This window comes from Oncorhynchus nerka, linkage group LG20 (genome assembly GCF_034236695.1).
Source record: "Oncorhynchus nerka isolate Pitt River linkage group LG20, Oner_Uvic_2.0, whole genome shotgun sequence".
Classification (NCBI taxonomy): Eukaryota; Metazoa; Chordata; class Actinopteri; order Salmoniformes; family Salmonidae; genus Oncorhynchus; species Oncorhynchus nerka.
The window spans coordinates 24,306,022-24,332,723 of record NC_088415.1 but is presented as its reverse complement, the minus strand read 5'-3'; the positions used below and the strand labels follow the sequence as shown (position 1 = coordinate 24,332,723).

The 26,702-nt window shown below is 46.3% G+C and overlaps 1 protein-coding gene across 1 annotated transcript in view; it reads left to right on the top strand.

Annotated features, from left to right (window-relative positions):
• The window catches only part of LOC115102119 (cadherin-4-like), a 555,321-nt gene that overhangs the window by 472,653 nt on the left and 55,966 nt on the right, over window positions 1–26,702 (top strand). The window contains exon 9 of the mRNA XM_029621715.2: window positions 20,867–21,004. Within this exon, the coding sequence (XP_029477575.2) occupies window positions 20,867–21,004 (138 nt within the window). The remainder of the gene's footprint in view (window positions 1–20,866; window positions 21,005–26,702) is intronic.

Sequence of the window (26,702 nt, the reverse complement as noted above, 5' to 3'; positions counted from 1 at the left end):
GAAAGAATTGTATTCCCTTTAAAGTTTAACTAAGTCATTGGCCCGCCCCCGTGAGCACAGACATGATCTGGTGTGGAACAGCCCTTTTCTACTGTACAAATAAAAAAAACTCCTGAGGAAATCCTATTCAGACCACGCGTACCTCGATGGACACAGAAGGGGCACAGGTTGAGTTCAGACCACAAAAACCTCAGTATAAGGTCAAGTTGTAATGGTTGTTTAATTCCTAACCATACCACGTGGAGCATTGGAAATGGTTCAACTCTATCGATCCCGACAGAATAAACTCTATCGATCCCGACTCTATCGATCGACTATCGATCCCCACAGAATAAGAGCAAATCTTAGATACTAATTACTAGTCTGCAGCTAGAAATTATGTCAACCTGGGATGCGAAGACCGACAACCGCCGAAACATCTATTCTATAAGAACATTTCTGAAAGGTACTCTGAAGTATTCATTCTAACCACAAAAGACTGAACTTTCCAACAGAAGGAGGATTCCAACAGAGATCACGATGACACACTGGGCGTAAATATATATTGATTGCAATTATTCCCGAATTAGTGAGCGTTCATGTGCTAATCAACTGTGTAGTGACTCTTTTTGTCTTTCCCGCCCTTCTCAGTCCACACCCACTTCCCTTTGTCCACCAAGCCGTCATATCGGCTTAGCCGATATTTCATTTCCTTGTAACCATATCTACTGTTTGTTTGTCTATGCATTTCTGTGATTATTTAGTTAGTTAGTAAATAAATGATTAAGACAGTTGATGTATGGATGATTCATAGTAAAGGCTGGGTTTGTGCAGACAACCAACAGTTTACAATGTTTGGAATGAGACTAACGTGAGGTAATGTAACGGCGTTCTTCGTTTGTCGAAAGAAATTCGGACCGAAATGCAGCGTGGTGGTTACTCATGTCTTTAATGAAGAAAAAACTGAACGATACATGAAATAACTAATAAATACAAAAACAACAAACGGAACGTGAAACTTATTACAGCCTATCTGGTGAACACTACACAGAGACAGGAACAATCACCCACGAAATACAAAGTGAACCCAGGCTACCTAAATACGGTTCCCAATCCGAGACAACGAGAATCACCTGACTCTGATTGAGAACCGCCTCAGGCAGGCAAGCCTATACAACACCCCTACTCAGCCGCGATCCCAAATACGACAAACCCCAATACGAAAATACAATACATAAACCCATGTCACACCCTGGCCAGACCAAATATATAACGAAAACACAAAACACTATGACCAAGGCGTGACAGGTAAAGAATAATTCATTAATTAGAAGACTAATTGATCAGATATTAAAATATCTGAAGAGTTATATTAGGAAAATTATAACTTTGTAATCTGAAGAGTTTCCTTAGTGCCCTGACTTCCTAGTTAATTACATTTACATGATTAGTTTAATCACGTAATAATAATTACAGAGAATTGATTTGATAAAATAACAGTCTTCACTTTAATTATGCCAAAGACACGACAATCACATTTACATAACTACTCAAACCCTTTACTCAGTACTTTGTTGGAGCATCTTCGTCAGCGATTACAGCACGAGTCTTCTTGGGTATGACACTACAAGCTTGGGAAAACCTTTTTTTGGAGAGTTTCTCCCATTCTTCTCAGCAGATCCTCTCAAGCTCTGTGAGATTGGGTGGGGAGCGTTGCTGCACAGCTATGTTAAGATCTCTCTAGAGATGTTTGATCGCTGATTGCTCCGTTCAAATCCAAACTTCTTCCATTTAAAATCCCACTGTGTTCTTGTGGACCTTCAATGCTGCAGAAAACACAAAACACATCTTAAGCCCATGTCACACCCTGGTCCTGGGACCAAATATGCCATTCCAAATCATGTCCAATGAATTAAAAACACAAAACACTATGACAATGGAAACAAGGCGTGACAGAACCTCAAACATTTCCCCCTTTAAGGTGCCCAATTTTCAGTTTTTGATTTGTTAAAAAAGGACTCACTTCATGGACGCACCTCGAAAAAAACCGAAATAGGGAGGGTCCGGGTGGGCGATCTGTCCATGGTGGCGGTGAAACCCAGCCTCTGGGGACGTGGACCCCACTCCATTAATGTCCTAGTTCCTCCCCTTCGCGTCCTGGGAAAAATCCACCCTCGCCGCCGACCATGGCCTAATAGTCCTCACCCAGAACCCCACAGAACTGAGGAGCAGCTCGTGACTGAGGGGCATCTCGGGACTGAGGGACAGCTCGGGACTGAGGGGCAGCTCGGGACTGAGGGGCAGCTCGGGACTGAGGGGCAGCTCGGGACTGAGGTGCAGCTTGGGACTGAGGTGCAGCTTGGGACTGAGGGGCAGCTCGGGACTGAGGGGCAGCTCGGGACTGAGGGGCAGCCCGGAACTGAGGGGCAGCCCGGGACTGAGGGGCAGCCCGGAACTGAGGGGAAGCCCAGTACTGAGAGAAAGCCCAGTACTGAGATTAAGCTCAGGTAGGTAGTAGGCTCCGGTAGATCCTGGCTGGCTGGCGGATCTTTAAGATTCAGGTTGAATAGCAGATCTGGAAGATTCTGGTTGACTAGCACATCTGGAAGATTCTGGTTGACTAGCAGATCTGGAAGATTCTGGTTGACTGGCAGATCTGGAAGAGACTGGTTGACTGGCTGATCTGGAAGAATCTGGTTGACTGGCAGATCTAGAAGATCATGGCTGACTGGCGGATCTAGCTGCTCTATGCAGACTGACAGCTCTGACTGCTCCATGCAGGCTGACAGCTCCTTGCAGACTGGCAGCTCCTTGCAGACTGGCAGCTCCTTACAGACTGGCAGCTCTTTGCAGACTGGCAGCTCTGGCTGCTTCATGCAGACTGACAGTCCTGACTGCTCCATGCAGGCTGACAGCACCCTGCAGACTGGCAGCTCCTTGCAGACTGACAGCTCCTTGCAGACTGACAGCTCCCTGCAGACTGGCAGCTCTTTGCAGACTGACAGCTCTGCCTGCTTCATGCAGACTGACAGCACCTTGCAGACTGACAGCTCTCTGCAGACTGGCAGCTCAGGCTGCTCCGAACAGGCAGGAGGCTCCGGCACTGCTGTAGAGGAGGAAGGCTCTAGAAGCGCTGAACAGGCGGGAGACTCCAATAGCGCAGGAGAGGAGAAAGGCTCTGATAGCGCTGAACATGCGGGAGACTCCGACAGCGCAGGAGGGAAGGAAGGCTCTGGCTGTGCTGAACAGGCGAGGCGCACAGAAGGCCTGGTGCGTGGTGCTGGAACTGGTGCTACAGGATCGAGGACACGCACAGGAAGCCTGGTGCGGGGAGCTGCTACCGGAGGACTGGTGTGTGGAGGTGGCTCTGGATAGACCGGACCGTGCAGGCGCACTGGAGCTCTTGAGCACCGAGCCTGCCCAACCTTACCTGGCTCGATGCCCACTCTAGCCCGGCCAATACGAAGGGCTGGTATGAACCGCACCGGGCTATGCACCCGCACTGGAAACACTGTGCGCTCCATAGCATAACACGGTGTCTGCCCGGTCTGTCTTGCCCACCGGAAAGCACAGGGAGTTTGCGCAGGTCTCCTACCTGGCATAGCCATACTCCCATTAACCTCATAGTCCGACCCATCCCGGATCCGGTATCGTGACTACGGCTCAAGCTCATTAGCATAACGCACAATGCGAAAAAATATTCCTAAAAATATTTAACCTCCACACATTAACAAGTAAAATAGCTCAAATGAAAGATAAACAAGTTGTTTATCTACCCAGCAAGTCAGATTTCTAAAATGTTTTACGGCGAAAACATAGCACATATTTATATTAGATCACCACCGAAACAAAAGGCAAGCGGCGGCCATTTTGTCCCAGAAAAAATAAAATTTAAAAGTAGGATTAAAAAATAAATAATTCACTAACCTTTTGAAAATCTTCATCAGATGACAGTAATATTACATGTTACACAGTACATTTAATTTTTTTTCAATAATATGCTATATAATATCCATAAATCTCGGTTGACGACATTTAAAAAAAAAAACATGCTACTCAAATGTCAGGAGAAATGATGATAGCTCCGACAGATAACGTCAGATAACAAGCAATAAACATGACTAAATATACATGTTCTACATATATTTACAAAGATACACTTCTTCTTAATGCAACCGCTGTATTACATTTATTTTTAACGTTACAGACATCGTTCACTGGGCTATACTATGAGTCGGCGCTCAGATATTAGCATATGTCTCCTCTACGTTTGGAGTCCACAGAAACCCAAAATAACCACATAAATATTCCCTTACCTTTGATGTTCTTCCATCAGAAGACGTAGAAGGAGTCATACTTACCCAATAAATCGTTTGGTTTCACGTTGCGTGTCCCTGTATTAGCATATGCTAACTGCTTCAGCTGAAATGCATCAAAAATGACTTCTGGTCCAGCACTCTTGCGCACCAAAACTTCCAATTTACATATTATATGTCGATTAAACTGGTCAAACGATGTGCAAAATCGAGCTTTATGCTGTTGTTAGCATGTAGAACAAAGGACAGCGCTAACAGACAAACCGGCTTCAAATGCTGCATGTTGGAAAAAGACGTACTCCAAATCGGCCGCACGCAATACAGTGCCCGGTTTTGAGAGGGACACGCGCAATTTCGGCGCGCCAAAGTGCAGGACTCGTGCGATTCTCACATTGAACGCGCCATTTGAAAGCAGACATCGCGCTGAACAGATAGAGACTGTTCCTGGATCCGTAGCTGCCTGGGCAGGGTGTTTGATGACGTCAAAGTAGACCCAACTTTTCTATTGTTCACAGAGTGTTTGGGAGAATGGCTCTCCTGAGAGTTCTGCTTTACATACAGACATAATTTAAACGGTTTTAGAAACTTTAGAGTGTTTTCTATTCAATAATAATTTTTATATGCATATATTAGCAATTTTGGGAAAAAGTATTTTCAGTTTACTATGGGTACGCACTTTCTCCAACAGGGGCAGTATAGAGCGAGATTTCTAAGAGGTTAAGCCCCCCCCCCAATAATTTTTTGGGGCTGCTTTTCGGGCTTCCATCCGCGTCGCCGTGTTGCCTCCTCATACCAGCGCCTCTCCGCTTTTCCCGCCTCTATTTCCTCCTTGGGGCGGCGATATTCACCAGGCTGAGCCCAGGGTCCTTTTCCGTCTAATATCTCCTCCCAAGACCAGAAGTCCTTATATCGCTGCTCCTCACAATTAACAGGGAGAGTAGGCTCAGGTCTGACTCCTGACTCTGCTACTCTCTCCCTGAGCCCTCCTCCAATAAATATTTGGGGGTGACTTTCGGTTTTCGCTCTGCGCCGCCGTGTCTTTCTTTTCGACTCCATTCGCCTATAGCCCTCTTCGCACTGCTCCAGCGAATCCCAGGCGGGCTCCGGTACTCTCTCTGGGTCGACCGCCCACCTGTCTATTTCTTCCCACGTCGTATACTCCATGCCTCTGCTGTCCATAACGTCCTCCCTTCGCTGTTCAGGCTGTCGCTGCCTGTTAACACGCTGCTCGGTCCGTGTGTGGTGGGTGATTCTGAGGACCGAAATGCAGCGTGGTGGTTACTCATGATCTTTAATGTAGAAAATAGCGATACATGAAATAACTATACAAAGTACAAAACAACAAACGGAACGTGAAACAGCCTATCTGGTGAAACTACACAGAGACAGGAACAATCATCCACGAAATACACAGTGAAACCCCGGCTACCTAAATACGGTTCCCAATCAGAGACAACGCGAATCACCTGACTCTGATTGAGAACCGCCTCAGGCAGCCAAACCTATGCTACACCCCTAATCAGCCGCAATCCCAAATCCTATAAAATCCCAATATGAAACACAACACATAAACCCATGTCACACCCTGGCCTGACCAAATATATAACGAAAACACAAAACACTATGACCAAGGCGTGACAATGATTGTGTCCCACTTGTTGTTGATTCTTCACAAAAAAATACAGTTTTATATCTTTATGTTTGAAGCCTGAAATGTGGCAAAAGGTCGCAAAGGTCAAGGGGGCCGAATACTTTCGCAAGGCACTGTATCTACGTAGTCCTATATGGAGAAAAAAATGTATCAGCACAAATTAAATTCATATTCTACCTAAATTAAACTTGGTTTTGACTGTATGGAACACAATACCACGGAGGAATTTAGGAGGGAGCACCTGTACAGCTGTTGCAAGAGAGCATTTTTCACTGGCTGTGCACTGGTCGCAAAAACAATGATTTATAGGCATCTTAAACTTTTTAAATTCAACCGTTATTGGGTTAAAATATACATATACATTTGTGAACAGCCATCCACAACAACCACAATCTGTGAGGCTCAAATGGCTAAATGAGAGAGCAGCAGTGTGATTCACATCAATGCACAATGTAGGTATCAATAATAAATGACATCCGTATCACCTGTAGGCTACACAACTGCTGTCGTCCTTACCTCCAAGCCTTTATTCAAGTTGGATAATCTTTGGATGCCAACAACAGTCGCGACATTGGATGATATAGCTTGGACTTTAGCCTATAAACGCCTATTCCTGCTTTAGAAAATACTATATAATACACTGCAGTTGAGGAACAATGAGAAAGTAAATCTGCTTTAAAACTTGATAAACGTGTAACCCCACATTTGAGAAAATGGCCCGTGAATGTTTTGACACACCTACTCTTCTTTGTCTACACCTATTCAGCATCATTCACACCCATCTCTTTAAGGATTTGCTTGTGAGGCCATGTGCTAAACAGAGTAAGGTAGTGTAATAAACAACCAAAGATTTCAAGACTAAAAGTGGTGAAAGTATTAATAAAAAGTAGTAGGATACAGAAGGTGTAAACGGCAGAGTGAAATGGTTGCTTACATAGAGGAGTCTTATTTAGAAGTGTAGATAGCTAGCTAGCTGAAGAATGAACCATAATCCCAAACCATACAACCATGCACTATGCATGAATCTGCAGGTAGCTAAAGCTAACCAACTAAGTTCAATGTTAGCTAGCTAGCTAATAATAGGCTATAACTAGCCATGCAAATGGATTTGTGAGATATAAATAATATTACTACACAGATCATACACATAACATTAGCTAGCAAGCCAGCCAGCTAACGTTAGCTAGATAGCTAACAGTATGCTTTAACTTGCAATGAAAGCGACGTTCTGACAAAATTATTCTTCTGTATTCTCTTTTCAACTCCCTCCGCATTTGCAATCATACTCTGCTTCCACCGGGCATTCCACTGATTTCAAAACCCGGTAAAATGATTCAGTGACAACAACACTGTTGATCGCTGTTTCTTCCCCATCACTGTCATCAGGTTCAATGAAAATGTTTTTACCTAAATCAGGGATTTCCTCGTCTATTCATTTTCAAAGTCAGAGAGAGTCAGCATGGCACGATCATCCTCCAGAAACAAGTCCATCACAACTTTTCCCCACTGACCTTTGTCAATAGCACCTGTTAAATTCAGGGCAGCAATGTTGAGTGTAGTAGCAACAGTTTTGCAGTTCTTAAATGATATCTTTCAAAAAATCTGTGGTAGCAAGGATTATCTACACATATTGAGCAGCTCATGTTATAGACAGAAGCAAGCTACATGGTAGACCAATCAAACTTGTCATTGTCGTTATGAAAAAGTATAAACACAAAATGACAGGCTGCATGACATCAATAGCCTGGGGGACCAAAATAGCATAACTGGTGCATTTTAACACCAATATACCCATATTTTTCTGAAAATGTAGCTAGCTAGACTCCCTTACCCGTATACATGGATAAACGCTTCTCCCTCTCTGTCACGGATGCCTTAGTTTGAAGATGTAATCCAGACAAGTGTTTCATACAACAGCCTTCTGTGTTCTCTTTTAGACTCCTTCCACATTTGTAATCAAACACCTGAATTTTCTCCTTCTATTATACTCTGCATCCACCGGGCATTCCACTGATTTCATAACTCGGTCCTCCAGAAAGTGGAGAGCCTTAGCAACATTTGTGCAGTTCTTCGTGGTATCTTTCAAAAAAGCCACTTTAGAAAGGATGACCTACTGTACACATACTAAGCAGCTCATGTTATAGACAGACGCGTGCTACATGGCAGTCCAATCCGAACCCATCTCTCGGCATGTGCAGCCCAATCATTATCTCAGCCAAATCATGGCTAGCGGGAAGGTTTTTCCATGGCTAAACCAACTAGACTCGTAATTTAACAATTGTATTCATATTTACAGATGGCATACAAGTTTGCTATTAAGGCACATGAAAGTTTACATGTTCCCGAAGGCATTTCTGCCCCCAGAAAATGTTTATGTTCAAATGTCTCTCCTGTGAATTAGTGTCTTGCGACAGACGCTTAGCTTCCTGGAACAGGTCACAATTATACCCAGCTCAGGTCTCCAGCTATGTATTTGGTTTGCTAACTTGCTAGCTAAGTTGGGGTGTCAGGGTAGCCTAGTGGTTAGAGCGTTGGACTAGTAACCAAAAGGTTGCAAGTTCAAATCCCCGAGCTGACAACGTACAAATCTTGTTGTTCTACCCCTGAACAGGCAGTTAGCCCACTGTTTCTAGGCCGTCATTGAAAATAAGAATTTGTTCGTAACTGACTTGCCTAGTTAAATAAGTGACTAGATGTCAAGATAAAGCTTCTTGGTTACAGCAGAGACATTCAATCCCCTCCTTCATCAAGATCCCTGTTGACTAAATAGTTTTGTTTGAAAAACAATAATAATACCTAGTAATACCATATACCCCGGTATGGTACAGAAATTGTATCACGGTATGACAATCTGGATACCGCCCAACCCTAGTGTATGTGTGGGAGAGAGAGAGAGACAAACATACAAACACACACCGTGAAGTATAGAGAGAAGGAAGAGAATGGTTGGTCACAGAAAAGACTGAAGGAAGAAGAAAAGATGATGAGAGACATTGAAAAAGAAAATAAAGTAATGGAGGAATGAGAGATAATATAGTGATACAGAGAGGCAGACACACAATATAACAATATGGCAGACACACAAGGGAGGGAAGGAGGGAGGGAAAATAAGAGGTAAATTGATGGAGACAGAGGAAAACATCTTAGCTGAACCGCTGCTTGCTGTTCCAGCTTTGTCTTATCGGGAGACTGCTTATCTAACCTGACTCATTCCCAATGTTGGGTTAGAGCTAACACACAAACACACACGCACACACACACACACACACACACACACACACACACACACACACACACACACACACACTGTAAATAAGATCACACTGAAATACACAACATTCTCTCTTTCTTTTGCACAAACACACAATATCTGTTGAAGCACACAAATGTATGTACACCAGAAAGTTTCCTCCATCACTCCCATAGAGAACAGATAAAAAAGCCCTTACCCTTGCAGAAATCTGAGTGCATAAAACATAAACATAAATACTTAACAGACCAGGAGGGAGAGAGAGAGAGAAAGTGGTACTGCCGCTACTGTTACTAGCCCAGTTTTCAGAGTTAGGCTAGAGTCCCATAAGGTCTCTCTGTCTGCCTCTCCTCAAGAGAGACTTGCATAAAGCGGGGCTTCTCTAAGAAGCCAGATGTCTAAGTGTGCCCCCTCTCACCCCTCTTTCATCTATCGCTTTCTCCCCTGACTCCTCTCTCCTACAACACACATGCCTTTCAACACTTTCCCTTCTTCCTCAATCTTTATACTGCTCTTCTTATCCTTAGCTCTCACTTTCCTTCTTGATTGTTTTTACCTGTAGACTTCTCAGATACAGGCCTCTGGGTCTTTTCTCTTTCCCTTTGTTTCCTCCTGGTCTATGAAGTGTAGAGTCAGTGACAGCAGCTCTGTAGAGTTAGTACATTACAGTAACAGTGCAGTGTAGTGTGTAATGGTGAAGTGGTTTAGAGTTTCCGAGGTGCTCTACATAATTATTGACTTGTCTAAGTAGTGGGCCTGGTGTAAACACTGTAGATCACCAATATTGGGGCTGGCAGGCTAGCTAGTGCTCCTAGACAACATGTTAAGAAAATAAAGAGGAAGCATGTGTAATTATGTGGGAGGGTGTGTGTGTGTGCATGTGTTTGTGCACGCTTGTGTGTCCATGTGGCTGAGTATTTGTGTGTGCATGTGTGGATGTCACTGTGTGTGTGTCAGTGCATGTGAATGTGTGTGTGGTTATTGGGGGTTGAGAGGCAACTGCTGAGCTGAGCTGTCTAATCCTCCTGATTTGGAGTCACAGTCTAATTGGGATATTTACTCTGTAATTAGCAGTGGAGGGAGACACTGGGAGTGTAATTGGGAATTCCAGGGAAGAGACATATTATCCTGACAGCTCCCAGGTCCTGTCCCCCCTGTCCCCCCTGTCCCCCCTGTCTGCCTGTCTGCCCTGTCTGCCTGCCTGCCTGCCTGTCTGTCTGTCTGTCTGTCTGTCTGTCTGTCTGTCTGTCTGTCTGTCTGTCTGTCTGTCTGTCTGTCTGTCTGTCTGTCTGTCTGTCTGTCTGCCTGTCTGTCTGTCTGTCTGTCTGTCTGTCTGTCTGTCTGTCTGTCTGTCTGTCTGCCTGCCTGTCTGCCTGCTGTCTGTAGCCCATTAACAGCAGTCTGGTACAGGTGGAAGAGAGGGAGGGACACACACATACACACAAACACTTTTCACAAAAACACATGTACATACCATTATAATAAAAAACTATGAATATTTCAGCATTCTAAGGGTTGCAGCACCATGGACAGCTCAGCAGAGTGGCACAGCTGTTTTGGTTTCCCTTGGTCTATACAAACTACATGGTCTATACAAACTACATGACCAAAAGTATGCAGACAACTGCACGCAAAACATCTCATTCCAAAATGATGGGCACTAATATGGAGATGGTCCCCTCTTTGCTGCTATAACAGCCTACACTCTTCTGGGAAGGCTTTCCACTGGAAGTTGGAACATTGCTACGGGGACTCTTTTCAGTGATTAGGCCTGGCTCGCAGTTGGCATTCCAATTCATCCCAAAGGTGTTTGATGGGGTTGAGGTCAGAGCTCTGTGCAGACCAGTCAAGTTCTTCCACACCGATCTTGACAAACCATTTCTGTATGGACCTTTCTTTGTGCAAAGGGACACTGTCATGCTGAAACAGAAAAGGGCCTTCCCCAAACTGTTGCCACAAAGTTGGAAGCACAGAATTGTCTAGAATGTCATTGTATGCTGTAGCGTTAAGATTTCCCTTCACTGGAACTAAGGGGCCTAGCACAAACCATGAAAAACAGCCCCAGATCATTATTCCTCCTCCACCATGTCTAATCACTCTGACATCAATGCAAATGTAATTGAAAAGGAGTGCCCATTAGCTCATGGCGTACAAGATTTCTATAGGTTATGCAATTGCTTGAGAAAACAGAGTTTTGATGGCCTCTATTAAAAAGAGGAAAATCCCATAGGCTGGGCCTGCTATATTTATTTATCAACTTTTCTAATATTAAGCACATTGCTTTGCTTTACAACAGGAGTATAGCCTACTTGGCTAGCATGAACATGAACCATGGGAAAAGCGTACTCTATTCGCTATTTAAGTGCATAGTCCTCCATTCGCTATTTAAGTGCATAGATTACATGTATTTTTCCCCATGCCCCTGTTCCGAGACAGGTGTATGTATGATAATGGTCCATTTTAAGTCAAAACGAATATTATTTAGTATATGTAAAGATAACATTAAATTAAGAATAGTCTGATGGGGCCTCCCGAATGGTGCAGCAGTCTAAGGCACTGCATCTCAGTGTTGCGTGCGTGGCCACGCAGTCATGGGTGAACAAAGAGTACACAACCTAGCATGGACGACACTGGGCCAATTGTGCGCTGCCCTATGGGACTCCCGGTCCTGGCCGGTTGTGACACAGCTTGGGATCGAACCTCAGGCTGTAGTGATGCCGCAACACTGAAATGCAGTGCCTTAGACTGCTGCGCCACTCGGGAGCTAGGAACACAAGCATTTTGCCTCACACTCAACAACATCTGCCAAATATGTGTATGTGACCAATAAAATGTTATTTGATTTCATTCACTTGTAGCCTACTTCTTATTTGAAATACCTGTGAGAAGGACCTGATCACGTGATGGGTATTGGCTACATCTGAGAGAACCATGTGAGTGAGAGGTGCTTCGGAGCACCGCAGACGGCAGAAGGGAATTATAATTTGCTTATTAAATTCAACCCAAGGGCACAACGGCCACTTTGGCTACAAAAGGCATGGATTTTTTTAGGGTGCATTATGGCCACACAAGAGGGATGCTGCCAGGAAATTTGAGGCCTGGTGAGAATATTATCAAGTGCTCGTCAAATTGTGAATTAGAGACTGATCAAATGTGGGCAGCTTGCAACTTTTTTCAAATCATCATTGGAGTTCCATCATGCAGCCTCAGAATGTATTAAACATCAAAACATATAACCCAACGTTTGTATCACAAATAAAGTTGCATAAATAACTCTAAATGAAGCATATAAGGAGGATCCATTTTGTTGTTAACCGCTCAACACAGAATAGCCACATGTGTGCACTTCCTTTGAAAACGTTTGAAGAAAATATCCTTTCTATTTTATTAAGCTGTGTTCAATTGTGTTCTTCATTATATCAAATAATTAAAAAGATTGCCACAGAATTCTAAGCAAATCTTGTCTGCTAAATTAACTAGTGTAGCCATATCTGGGCCTAACATAAGGACAACTCAGAGTATGCTGTTCTGTCCATCCGAAATAGACTACATTTTCTTCATATCATATTTCTTTAGACCCGTCTAAATATATTGTGATGGTGTAGGCTATATTACATGGATTTATTAGACTTTTTAAAATGTAGATGTTCCAAAGGTCTGCATCAGTGGCTTGTAGGCTACGTGTGGAAGCCAGGAGATGCTAAACGTGTTTATGCTAATTAACGGTCAATTACCGTGAGACCATCAGTAATTTGCTTGACAATTACCAGCTGACGAAATGTCGTGATCGCTACAGCCCTACACACAGCTCTAAGAATGCAGTTATTTCTTACATTGTTACCCCAGGTAATCTTAGGTTTTATTACATACAGTCGGGAGGAACTATTGGATATAAGAGCAAAATCAACTTACCAACATTACGACCAGGAATAGGACTTTCCCGAAGCAGATCCTCTGTTCGGTCCACCATCCAGGACAATGGATCGGATCACAGCCGGCGACCCAAAACAATGGCGCCGTAGAAGGGGCAGACGGAGCGGTCTTCTGGTCAGGCTTCGTAAATGGGCACATCACTCACCGCTCCCGAGCATACTACTCTCCAATGTCCAGTCTCTTGACAACAAGGTAGACCATATCCAAGCAAGGGTAGCATTCCAGAGAGACACCCAAGACTTAACGTTCTTTGTTTCACGGAAACATGGCTCACTCGAGACACGCTATCTGAGTCGGTACAGCCACCTGGTTTCTTCACGCATCGCGCCGGCAGAAACAAGCATCTCTCTGGTAAGAAGAAGTGCAGGGGTGTATACCTTATGATTAACAAGACGTGGTGTGATCCTAACAACATACAGGAACTCAAGTCCTTTTGTTCACCTGACTTAGAATCCCTCACAATCAAATGCTGACCGCATTATCTACCAAGAGAATTATCTTCAATCATAATCACAGTCGTGTATATTCCCCCACAAGCAGACACATCGACGGCCCTGAAAGAACTTCATTGGACTCTATGTAAACTGGAAACCACATATCCTGAGGCTGCATTTATTGTAGCCAGGGATTTAACAAGGCTAATCTGAAAACAAGGCTCCCCAAATTCTATCAGCATATCGATTGTGCTACCAGGGCTGCCAAAACCCTAGACCACTGTTATTCTAACTTCTGCAACGCATATAAGGCCCTCCCCCTTCCTCCCTTTGGAAAAGCTGACCACGACTCCATTTTGTTGCTCCCAGCCTATAGACAGAAACTAAAACAGGAAGCACCCACGCTCAGGTCTGTTCAACGCTGGTCCGACCAATAGGATTCAAGATTCAAGATTGCTTCGATCACGTGGACTGGGATGTTAACAACTTCCGGCGCCGACTGAGATGGCCGCCTCGTTTCGCGTTCCTAGGAAACTATGCAGTTTTTTGTTTTTTTACGTGTTATTTCTTACATTAGTACCCCAGGTCATCTTAGGTTTCATTACATACAGTCGAGAAGAACTACTGAATATAAGATCAGCGCCAACTCACCATCAGTACGACCAAGAATATGTTTTCCGCGACGCGGATCCGGTGTTCTGCCTTACAAACAGGACAACGGAATGGATCGCATGCAGCGACCCAAGGAAACGACTCCGAAAAAGAGGGAAACGAGGCGGTGTTCTGGTCAGACTCCGAAAAAGGGCACATCGCGCACCACTCCCCAGCATTCTTCTTGCCAATGTCCAGTCTCTTGACAACAAGGTTGACGAAATCCGAGCAAGGGTAGCATTCCAGAGGGACATCAGAGACTGCAACGTTCTCTGCTTCACAGAAACATGGCTTACTGGGAAGACGCTATCCGACGCGGTGCAGCCAACGGGTTTCTCCACGCATCGCGCCGACAGAAACAAACATCTTTCTGGTAAGAAGAGTGGCGGGCGTATGCCTCATGACTAACGAGACATGGTGTGATGAAGGAAACATACAGGAACTCAAATCCTTCTGTTCACCTGATTTAGAATTCCTCACAATCAAATGTAGACCGCATTATCTTCCAAGAGAATTCTCCTCGATTATAATCACAGCCGTATATATCCCCCCAAGCAGACACATCGATGGCTCTGAACGAACTTTATTTAACTCTTTGCAAACTGGAAACCATTTATCCGGAGGCTGCATTCATTGTAGCTGGGGATTTTAACAAAGCTAATCTGAAAACAAGACTCCTAAATTTTACCAGCATATCGATTGCGCAACCAGGGGTGGTAAAACCTTGGATCATTGTTACTCTAACTTCCGCGACGCATATAAGGCCCTGCCCCGCCCCCTTTCGGAAAAGCTGACCACGACTCCATTTTGCTGATCCCTGCCTACAGGCAGAAACTAAAACAAGAGGCTCCCACGCTGAGGTCTGTCCAACGCTGGTCAGACCAAGCTGACTCCACACTCCAAGACTGCTTCCATCACGTGGACTGGGACATGTTTCGTATTGCGTCAGATGGAAATATTGACGAATACGCTGATTCGGTGTGCGAGTTCATTAGAACGTGCGTCGAAGATGTCGTTCCCATAGCAACGATAAAAACATTCCCAAACCAGAAACCGTGGATTGATGGCAGCATTCGCGTGAAACTGAAAGCGCAAACCACTGCTTTTAATCAGGGCAAGGTGTCTGGTAATATGTCCGAATATAAACAATGCAGCTATTCCCTCCGCAAGGCTATTAAACAAGCTAAGCGTCAGTACAGAGACAAAGTGGAATCTCAATTCAATGGCTCAGACACAAGAGGCATGTGGCAGGGTCTACAGTCAATCACGGACTACAAGAAGAAACCCAGCCCAGTCACGGACCAGGATGTCTTGCTCCCAGGCAGACTAAATAACTTTTTGCCCGCTTTGAGGACAATACATTGCCACTGACACGGCCTGCAACGAAAACATGCGGTCTCTCCTTCACTGCAGCCGAGGTGAATAAGACATTTAAAGGTGTTAACCCTCGCAAGGCTGCAGGCCCAGACGGCATCCCCAGCCGCGCCCTCAGAGCATGCGCAGACCAGCTGGCCGGTGTGTTTACGGACATATTCAATCAATCCCTATACCAGTCTGCTGTTCCCACATGCTTCAAGAGGGCCACCATTGTTCCTGTTCCCAAGAAAGCTAAGGTAACTGAGCTAAACGACTACCGCCCTGTAGCACTCACTTCCGTCATCATGAAGTGCTTTGAGAGACTAGTCAAGGACCATATCACCTCCACCCTACCTGACACCCTAGACCCACTCCAATTTGCTTACCGCCCAAATAGGTCCACAGACGATGCAATCTCAACCACACTGCACACTGCCCTAACCCACCTGGACAAGAGGAATACCTATGTGAGAATGCTGTTCATCGACTACAGCTCGGCATTCAACACCATAGTACCCTCCAAGCTCGTCATCAAGCTCGAGACCCTGGGTCTCGACCCCGCCCTGTGCAACTGGGTTCTGGACTTCCTGACGGGCCGCCCCAGGTGGTGAGGGTAGGCAACAACATCTCCTCCCCGCTGATCCTCAACACGGGGCCCCACAAGGGTGCGTTCTGAGCCCTCTCCTGTACTCCCTGTTCACCCACGACTGCGTGGCCATGCACGCCTCCAACTCAATCATCAAGTTTGCGGACGACACAACAGTGGTAGGCTTGATTACCAACAACGACGAGACGGCCTACAGGGAGGAGGTGAGGGCCCTCGGAGTGTGGTGTCAGGAAAATAACCTCACACTCAACGTCAACAAAACTAAGGAGATGATTGTGGACTTCAGGAAACAGCAGAGGGAACACCCCCTATCCACATCGATGGATCAGTAGTGGAGAGGGTAGCAAGTTTTAAGTTCCTCGGCATACACATCACAGACAAACTGAATTGGTCCACTCACACTGACAGCGTCGTGAAGAAGGCGCAGCAGCGCCTCTTCAACCTCAGGAGGCTGAAGAAATTTGGCTTGTCACCAAAAGCACTCACAAACTTCTACAGATGCACAATCGAGAGCATCCTGGCGGGCTGTATCACCGCCTGGTACGGCAACTGCTCCGCCCTCAACCGTAAGGCTCTCCAGAGGGTAGTGAGGTCTGCACAACGCATCACCGGGGCAAACTACCTGCCCTCCAGGACACCTACACCACCCGATGTTACAGGAAGGCCATAAAGATCATCAAGGACATCAACCACCCGAACCACTGCCTGTTCACCCCGCTATCATCCAGAAGGCGAGGTCAGTACAGGTGCATCAAAGCTGGGACCGAGAGACTGAAAAACAGCTTCTATCTCAAGGCCATCAGACTGTTAAACAGCCACCACTAACATTGAGTGGCTGCTGCCAACACACTGTCATTGACACTGACCCAACTCCAGCCACTTTAATAATGGGAAATGATGTAAATATATCACTAGCCACTTTAAACAATGCTACCTTATATAATGTTACTTACCCTACATTATTCATCTCATATGCATATGTATATACTGTACTCTAGATCATCGACTGCATTCTTATGTCACTAGCCACTTTAACTATGCCACTTTGTTTACTTTGTCTACATACTCATCTCATATGTATATACTGTACTCGATACCATCTACTGTATGCTGCTCTGTACCATCACTCATTCATATATCCTTATGTACATATTCCTTATCCCCTTACACTGTGTATAAGACAGTAGTTTTGGAATTGTTAGTTAGATTACTTGTTGGTTATCACTGCATTGTCGGAACTAGAAGCACAAGCATTTCGCTACACTCGGATTAACATCTGCTAACCATGTGTATGTGACAAATAAAATTTGATTTGATTTGATTTGATTTGATATGTTCCTTATTGCGGTGAACAACAACATTGACGAATACCCTGGTTCGGTGTGCAGGTTTATTAACAAGTGCATTGGTGATGTTGTAGCCACAGCGTCTATTAAAACATTCCCAAACCAGAACCCGTGGATTGATGGCAGCATTCGGGCAAAACTGAAAGCACGAACCACTGCTTTTAATCAGGGCCAGGTGACCGGAAACATGACCGAATACAAACAGTGTAGCTATTCCTTCCGCAAGGCAATCAAACAAGCTAAGCGTCAGTACAGAGACAAAGTGGAGTCACAATTCAACGGCTCAGACACGAGAGGTATGTGGCAGGGTCTACAGTCAATCACGGACTATAAAATATCAAATCAAAATCAAATCAAATCAAATGTATTTATATAGCCCTTCGTACATCAGCTGATATCTCAAAGTGCTGTACAGGAAAAGGAAAAAAAAGAAAAGTAAAACCAGCCCCGTCGCGGATCACGATGCCTTGCTCCCAGACAGACTAAACAACTTTTAGGAGGAGAATACAGTGCTACTGACACGGCCCGCTACCAAAACCTGCGGTCTCTCCTTCACTGCAGCCAAGGTGAGTAAAATATTTAAACGTGTTAACCCTCGCAAGGCTGCAGGCCCAGACGGCATCCCCAGCCGCGTCCTCAGAGCATGTGCAGACCAGCTGGATGGTGTGTTTACAGACATATTCAATCAATCCTTATCCCAGTCTGCAGTCCCCACATGCTTCAAGAGGGCCACCACTGTTCCTGTTCCCAAGAAAGCTACGGTAACTGAGCTAAATGACTACCGCTCTCTAGCACTCACTTCCGTCATCATGAAGTGCTTTGAGAGACTAGTCAAGGACCATATCACCTCCACCCTACCTGACACCCTAGACCCACTCCAATTTGCTTACCGCCCCAATAGGTCCACAGACGACGCAATTACCATCACACTGCACACTGCCCTATCCCATCTGGACAAAAGGAATACCTACGTGAGAATGCTGTTCATCGACTACAGCTCAGCATTTAACACCATAGTACCATCCAAAAAGCTTGAGACCCTGGGTCTCGACCCCGCCCTGTGCAACTGGGTCCTGGACTTCCTGACGGGCTGCCCCCAGGTGGTGAGGGTAGGTAACAACATCTCCACCCCGCTGATCCTCAACACTGGGTTCCCACAAGGGTGCATTCTCAGCCCTCCCCTGTACTACCTGTTCACCCACGACTGTGTGGCCATGCACACCTCCAACTCAATCATCAAGTTTGCAGGCGACACTACAGTGGTAGGCTTGATTACCAACAACGACGAGACGGCCTACAGGGAGGATGTGGTGTCAGGAAAATAACCTCACACTCAATGTCAACAAAACAAAGGAGATGATCGTGGACTTCAGGAAACAGCAGAGGGAGCAGCCCCCTATCTACATTGACGGAACAGTAGTGGAGAGGGTGGAGAGTTTTAAGTTCCTCGGCGTACCCATCACGGACAAACTCAAATGGCCCACCCACACAGACAGCGTGGTGAAGAAGGCGCAGCAGCGCCTCTTCAACCTCAGGATGCAGATGCACAATCGAAAGCATCCTGTCGGGCTGTATCACCGCCTGGTACGGCAGCTGCTCCGCCCATAACCGGAAGGCTTTCCAGAGGGTTGTGAGGTCTGCACAACGCATCACCGGGTGCAAACTACCTGCCCTCCAGGACACCTACACCACCCGATGTCACAGGAAGGCCAAAAGATCATCAAGGACAACAACCACCCGAGCCACTGCCTGTTCACCCCGCTATCATCCAGAAGGCGAGGTCAGTACAGGTACATCAAAGCTGGGACTGAGAGACTGAAAAACAGCTTCTATCTCAAGGCCATCAGACTGTTAAACAGCCATCACTAACATTGAGTGGCTGCTGCCAACATACTGACTCAACTCCAGCCATTTTAATAATGGAAAAATTGTTGTAATCAATTTACCACTAGCCACTTTATATTATGTTTACATACCCTACATTACTCATCTCATATGTATATACTGTACGCTATACCATCTACTGCAGGGGTGTCAAACATACGGAACCCTAACCCATACGGAACCGGCCCCCAAGGAGGTTCGATCAGGCCCGCAGGATCATTTGAGATTCTAGTAGATTCTACTGCATCTTGCCTATGCCATTCAGCCATCACTCATTTATATATTTTTATGTGAATATTCGTATTCACTCCTTTACACTTGTGTGTATAAGGCAGTTTTTGTGAAATTGTTAGGTAATATTACTTGTTAGATATTACTGCATGGTCGGAACTAGAAGCGCAAGCATTTTGCTACACTTGCATTAACATCTGCTAACCATGTGTATGTGACAAATGAATTTGATTTGATTTGAAGAACAATTTCACCACAGTGTTCCTTTTCAAAGTGCCTGGGCTCCCATTAAGGTGAGTGATGGGGCCCGGGGTAGGGGCTAAGGTACAGGTGTAAGGTGTAGAGTAGGAAGAACAGGGGAGGGGACAGCCAGGGGAGGGGATAAACGAGTCCCTTTGCTTCTAATTACATCAGACAGACAGATAGACCAGCCCACACTGGCAAAGCTGTCACCAGGCTCAAGGTTTGTTGCTGAGGAGAGAACCATGGGTGTAGAGGCAACCTAACGTGTGTGAGAGAGAGACAAAATGTCTGGTCTGTAAAATGGATTATTGTTTCTGCACAACCTAAAGAAAATGATACATTGACCTCCTTGTACTCATTATGCAGTTGTGTGTACATTGAGTACACAAAACATTAGGAACAACTTCCTAATATTGAGTTACACCATCCCCTATTGCCCTCAGAACCGCCTCAATTGGTCGGGACATGGACTACAAGGTGTCCAGCGTTCCACAGGGATGCTGGCCCATGTTGACTCCAATGCTTCCCACAGTTGCGTCAAGTTAGCTGGATTTCCTTTGGGTGGTGGACCATTCTTGATACACACAGGAAACCCAGCAGCGTTGCAGTTCTTGTCACACTCAAACTGGTTTGCCTGTCACCTACTACCATACCCCATTCAAAGGCACTCAAATCTTTTGTCTTGCTCATTCACCCTGTGAATGGCACTCGTACACAATTAATGTGTCAATTGTCTCAAGGCTTAAAATTCATTATTAAACCTGTCTCCTCAACTTCCTCTACACTGATTGAAGAGGATTTAACAAGTGACATCAATAAGGGATCATAGATTTCACCTGGATTCACCTGGTCAGTCTCTGTCATGGAAAGAGCAGGTATTCCTAATGTTTTGTACACTGTGTATTTGCCAATTGAGTGCTTTGTTTGATCACTGGTTGCTCTGCTTAACTGTTTATATTCTTCTCTCTGTATGTTTGTCTTGTAGAAAGTGTCCCAGTACAGCATCATCGTCCAGGCCACGGACATGGAGGGCAACCTAAACTTTGGCCTGTCCAACACGGCCACCGCCATCATCTCTGTCACAGATATCAATGACAACCCCCCCGAGCTCACCTCCAGAACTGTGAGTGGAGGGAGGAGAGAGGGAAGGGGAACATGGAGGGGGATGGGGAAGGAATGGGAGATGGAGGAGTGGAAGTCAGGGGGAAGGATAGAAGATGAGAGGGATGAGGAGAGAGGGAGAGGGGAAGGGGTGAAACACAGCCCTTGCATCATCTCAGAGAAAGCACACACACCTGACCTGAGTGAAATAAATGTCCAATCTTCAGCTTTCATCACCCAGAAAACAATAGCAAGTAGACCTACTTATGATAATAGTGGTGATAATGGTTATGAGGATGATCCTTAACGTATATAAAAGAAAAGGTCATTCCTGGAGGCACAGTAAATAATGAAGTGTGTGATCAAACGGCATGGAGACTAGCACACATTGCTGCCAACGTATCCATACATCTTCTGCTTACCCGGGGAATGTTGATTGTTATAGTTCCCCCAGCAGTGATGAGTACCTCTTAACCAAGCCTGGGCTCAAAAAGTGCATGCACATGCACACACCAAAGAGACAGACAGACACACACACAGTTGTACCCTGGAGGCACTGTGCTGTCAGATATAGTAAATGTGTGGAGGGTGAGTGGAGGGATGCAGGGATAGGGGAGGTGGGCAGGGCGAGGAGGGGTGGGGTGGAGGTGGGGGGGGCAGGGAGTAGAAGCGGTATTCCTGATAGTTGGGAACTAAGAAAACTCTGGATGGCTGGAATGGGTAGGATGGCTAAAAGAGTAAGGGATGGTTAGCTGAAACAGTAAGTAAGGGGATTCTTCGGCACTAATTTCTACAGCGAGGTGCTTGACACAATGGTGTATAGGGAGCAATGATTCTGTGTTACTTTGTTGGAGCATGTGAGGGTGTGTATAGCAGAGGAGGTATACTTCAGACCTTTTAAGTTATTTATGTGTAAGCAATTAAGAAGATAACTCATCTTATGGTTGTAAGCAAAGATATGACAGGACATGAGCTGAATTGGAATCTGGGTCCTGGGTATGTGTGACAGGTACTACACAGTGCAGGTGGTAATAGTTTGTATGAGTTAACTTATATTCCTTATGTGGCAAACACAATGAAATGTCCCTCTCACACCCCATCAGCTAGAGAAGGTGAGGTGAGAAAGAGAGAAGAGAGAGAGAGAGAGAGAGAGAGAGAGAGAGAGAGAGAGAAGCTTTAGCGTTGATCTGAGATTGTTGTAAAATTTGGGGACAGGCCCTTGAGCATGTGTAGTCGTGTGTGTGTATGTGTGCGTGTGTGTGTGTGTGTCTGTGTGTGCGTGTGTGTGTGTCTCATTAACCCCGTGTCAGTCATTAAGGCGTGCTGGGCTCTCCGGTGGCCCAGGGGGTGATCTGAGCTGATTAATTCAGCTGTTTATCAGCACTCCAATGCAACAGGAAACAGCTTATTCAGGTAGAGAGCTTCACGGTACAATCATTAGTAGAGCACTGAGAGGTGAGGAAGAAGGGGAGGAACGAAGGACATTTAGCAAGAGAGAGGGAGATGGAGGGAGAGCAGGGAAGACAGGGATATAAGAAAGGTAAGAGACAGAAGTGAGAGGAAAGAAAGGGACATCATAAAGATGACCTAACAGTTTAGATTATGATGCCTGTATCTTTGTAGTGACTGGGTGTATTGATACAGCATCCAAAGTGACATTAATAACTTCACCATGCTCAAAGGGATATTCAATGTCTTCCTTTGTTATTTATACCCATCTGGTGGTGGGTTAAAGGAGAAGTGAGTGTGGTAGGTAAGAAGCGACTAAGGAGGTACAGTATTAGATATGATGTACTATTCTAGCTATAACATGTCCATTCGGAGAACATACACACACAGTCAGGCCCATTTTAAATCAGACTCTTCTTTACTGCATTAGGATTCTACAGTTGTGGCAGTGTAATGATGATAGTAGTTTGTAATGGAGTCTCGTCCACTGTATTTGTGTGGGTTAAAGTGCATTTCAATCACCCAGCACAGATGGGGGTAGCTAAATAAATGTTCTGGCTGATATTAATGATGATTGGCCCTGTTATTTTGCAAAGTAAAGGTCTTGGAGCCACGATGAGCAGAGCACTTTTTACAAGCTCCCTCTATAAATCATTCAGTTTACCAGTAGGCTACATAAAATCAATTTTGTCGACAACGCATGCCATTATGCAAATATTTAGGGTTTGCAGTAAATCTATCAAAGCGTCCCAGAAATAGAACGTTTGGGGAATTTCTCTTTAATGTTTGAGATTAATATTTCATCAGGCCTATCAGAGGCTGGCCTATTTTTCAAGGTGGGCAGACAGGCAGTGGGTGGGGTTTGTGTGTGTTTCAAAGTGGATGTGTTTGTCTATTTGTGTGATTATCTGTAATAGAGTATTGCTGTGTTCGAATACTTATACTATCCGCACTGATCATATTATTTGTGACGTAAATTGAGTATGTAGTATGTTTATTGGTCATAGTATGGATATAGTTAGTATGCCAAAAGTTTCCGGATGTCAAACTACATTCGCCCAAAATACGAAGTATACAAGCAGTGGACACTATTTAAGTGCTTTAAGGGCCCATAATGCAATTCTTCAGAAAATGGGAGTGGCTTCACAACGTTTTCAGATTTGAAGAAAATGGTGGAAAATATGCTGCCAAAATCCAATGAGAGCAGATACAAATTCATTGCTTTAACTAATTATGACAAATGTTAAGAAAATGTTGAGCAATGTAATAAAGTAATGACTTTTTAAATAAGTTACGTTATACGTTATGTTGGCTGACAATTTGTTAGCTACACTATCCTTACGAACCGCATAGCATATCATTACAGCAGTATGTACCGGTATGTTAGCTAGCTACATAACATTAGTTGGCTACTAATACATCGAACTTGCCAGTATATTAACTATATGCTATCTAACTAACTACCCAGAGTTTATTGACTTGATTATTCACATCATTCTTAGCATAGCTAAGTGAGATGGTCATTGTGCATTCTCAATGGACATTGTTAATGAAGTCATAAGATGTCTAGCTAGTAATTTGTTATGCTAACAAGCTAGCCAGAAGTTACATAGCAACAGCATCAACTTCCAGGAGACAGGTGTAGCGCTAGTTCCATCAACTGAAAGGATACCGTTCGTTTACAGTATACTAAAATGAACTTATAGTATGTAGTATATACTCTTAATAAGTATGTGGTATACAGTACGTTAGTATGGGTATTCGAACACAGCTTATGTGTGTCTGTATTGGTGTGTAGTTTCTTTCTGTGAGTTTTAGAAAAAAGTACACGTGTTTGTGTGCGTGCATGCATGTGTGTGTACCCCATGCTCAGTAGTGAGGAATAACCCCAGCCAGTAGGAACACCAGCTTTGCCTGCATCTTGTTCTCCTGCCTCATCCTTACATCACCTGGGCCCCATGATGAAGCTCCCTGTCACCCCCCTCTCTCCCTCTGCCTCTCCCACCTCCCCTTACCTCTCCCTACACCTCCCCCTACTTCTCCCTACACCTCCCCTACTCCTCCCCCAGCCTTCCCCTACACTTCCCCCTACTCCTCCCCCAGCCTTCCCCTACACCTCCCCCTGCCTCTCATACACATCCCCCTTTCTCCCTTACACCTCCCCCTGCCTCCCTTACACCTCCCCTGCCTCCCTTAACCTCCACCTACGACTCCCCTGCCTCCATACACCTCCATCTGCCTCCCTTAATCTCTACCTACACCTACACCTCCCCCTGCCTCCCCTACACCTCCCCCTGCCTCCATACACCTCCACCTACACCTCCACCTGCCTCCATACACCTCCACCTACACCTCTCCCTGCCTCCCCTACACCTCCCCCTGCCTCCCCTACACCTCCCCCTGCCTCCATACACCTCCACCTACACCTCCACCTGCCTCCATAAACCTCCACCTACACCTCCCCCTGCCTCCATACACCTCCCCCTGCCTCTCACACCTTCACTACACCTCCTCCTGCCTCCACTACACCTCCCCCTACCTCCACTACACCTCCCCCTGCCTCCCTTACACCTCCCCTGCCTCCACTACACCTCTCCCTGCCTCCACTATACCTCTCCCTGCCTCCACTATACCTCCCCCTGCCTCCACTACACCTCCCCCTGCCTCCCTACACCTCCCCCTGCCTCCACTACACCTCCCCTTGCCTCCACTACACCTCCCCCTGCCTCCCCTACACCTCCCCGGCCTCCACTACACCTCCCCCTGCCTCCACTACACCTCCTCCTGCTTCCCCTACACCTCCCCTGCCTCTACTATACCTCCCCTGCCTCCACTACACCTCCCCTGCCTCCCTACACCTCCCCATGCCTCCACTACACCTCCTCCTGCCTCCCCTACACCTCCCCTGCCTCCTCTACACCTCCCCTGCCTCCATACACCTCCCCCTGCCTCCCTTACACCTTCACTACACCTCCCCTGCCTCCCTTACACCTCCCCTGCCTCCACTACACCTCTCCCGGCCTCCACTACACCTCCCCTGCCTCCACTACACCTCCTCCTGCTTCCCCTACACCTCCCCTGCCTCTACTACACCTCCCCCTGCCTCCACTACACCTCCCCCTGCCTCCCCCTACACCTCCCCATGCCTCCACTACACCTCCTCCTGCCTCCCCTACACCTCCCCTGCCTCCCCTACACCTCCCCCTGCCTCCACTACACCTCCTCCTGCCTCCCCTACACCTCCCCCTGCCTCCCCTACACCTCCCCCTGCCTCCCCTACACCTCCCCTGCCTCCACTACACCTCCCCCTGCCTCCCCTACACCTCCCCCTGCCTCCACTACACCTCCCCCTGCCTCCACTATACCTCCCCTGCCTCCCCTACACCTCCCCATGCCTCCACTACACCTCCCCCTGCCTCCACTACACCTCCCCTGCCTCCCCTACACCTCCCCCTGCCTCCACTACACCTCCCCCTGCCTCCCCTACACCTCCCCTGCCTCCACTACACCTCCCCCTGCCTCCACTACACCTCCCCTGCCTCCCCTACACCTCCCCCTGCCTCCACTACACCTCCCCTGCCTCCCCTACACCTCCCCTGCCTCCACTACACCTCCCCTGCCTCCACTACACCTCCCCCTGCCTCCCCTACACCTCCCCATGCCTCCACTACACCTCCCCCTGCCTCCCTACACCTCCCCCTGCCTCCACTACATCTCCCCCTGTCTCCCCTACACCTCCCCATGCCTCCACTACACCTCCCCCTGCCTCCACTACACCTCCCCCTGCCTTAGTGTGGTTATATATGGTCCCTATTACAGAGATACATTTTCTCAAATTAGTATGGAGTATACCCTGGCCTAGCCGATAGTAGCGGCAAAGCAGACTTAGTTAAGAGTGTGCACACACACGCTGCCTCTTTATCCAATCCTAGCAGACCAACAGGACCACTCCTCTGTTTCCTTAAGAATGTCATTGGTTCTCTATAGACAACCCTCTTGCCACAGCTCCCTAATCTGCCTGTGTCTGTGTGCTGGGTCTCTGTGTCTCTTTGTGTCTATGTGAGGGCATGGCAGGGTATTATGGTCTGTTGGGAGTGTTTAGGCCGGGGCTTTACTCTTTGATATCCCACACTCACCATAAGAGGCTCAACGGCTCCTCCATGCCTGTTACCCATGACGACACGGTGACTCTGTGTGGCGGCGCTATAGCTGTAGTACACGCCTGTTGCTATGACGAGATGAAGAAAGACGTGGAAACCACTGCTAGTGCT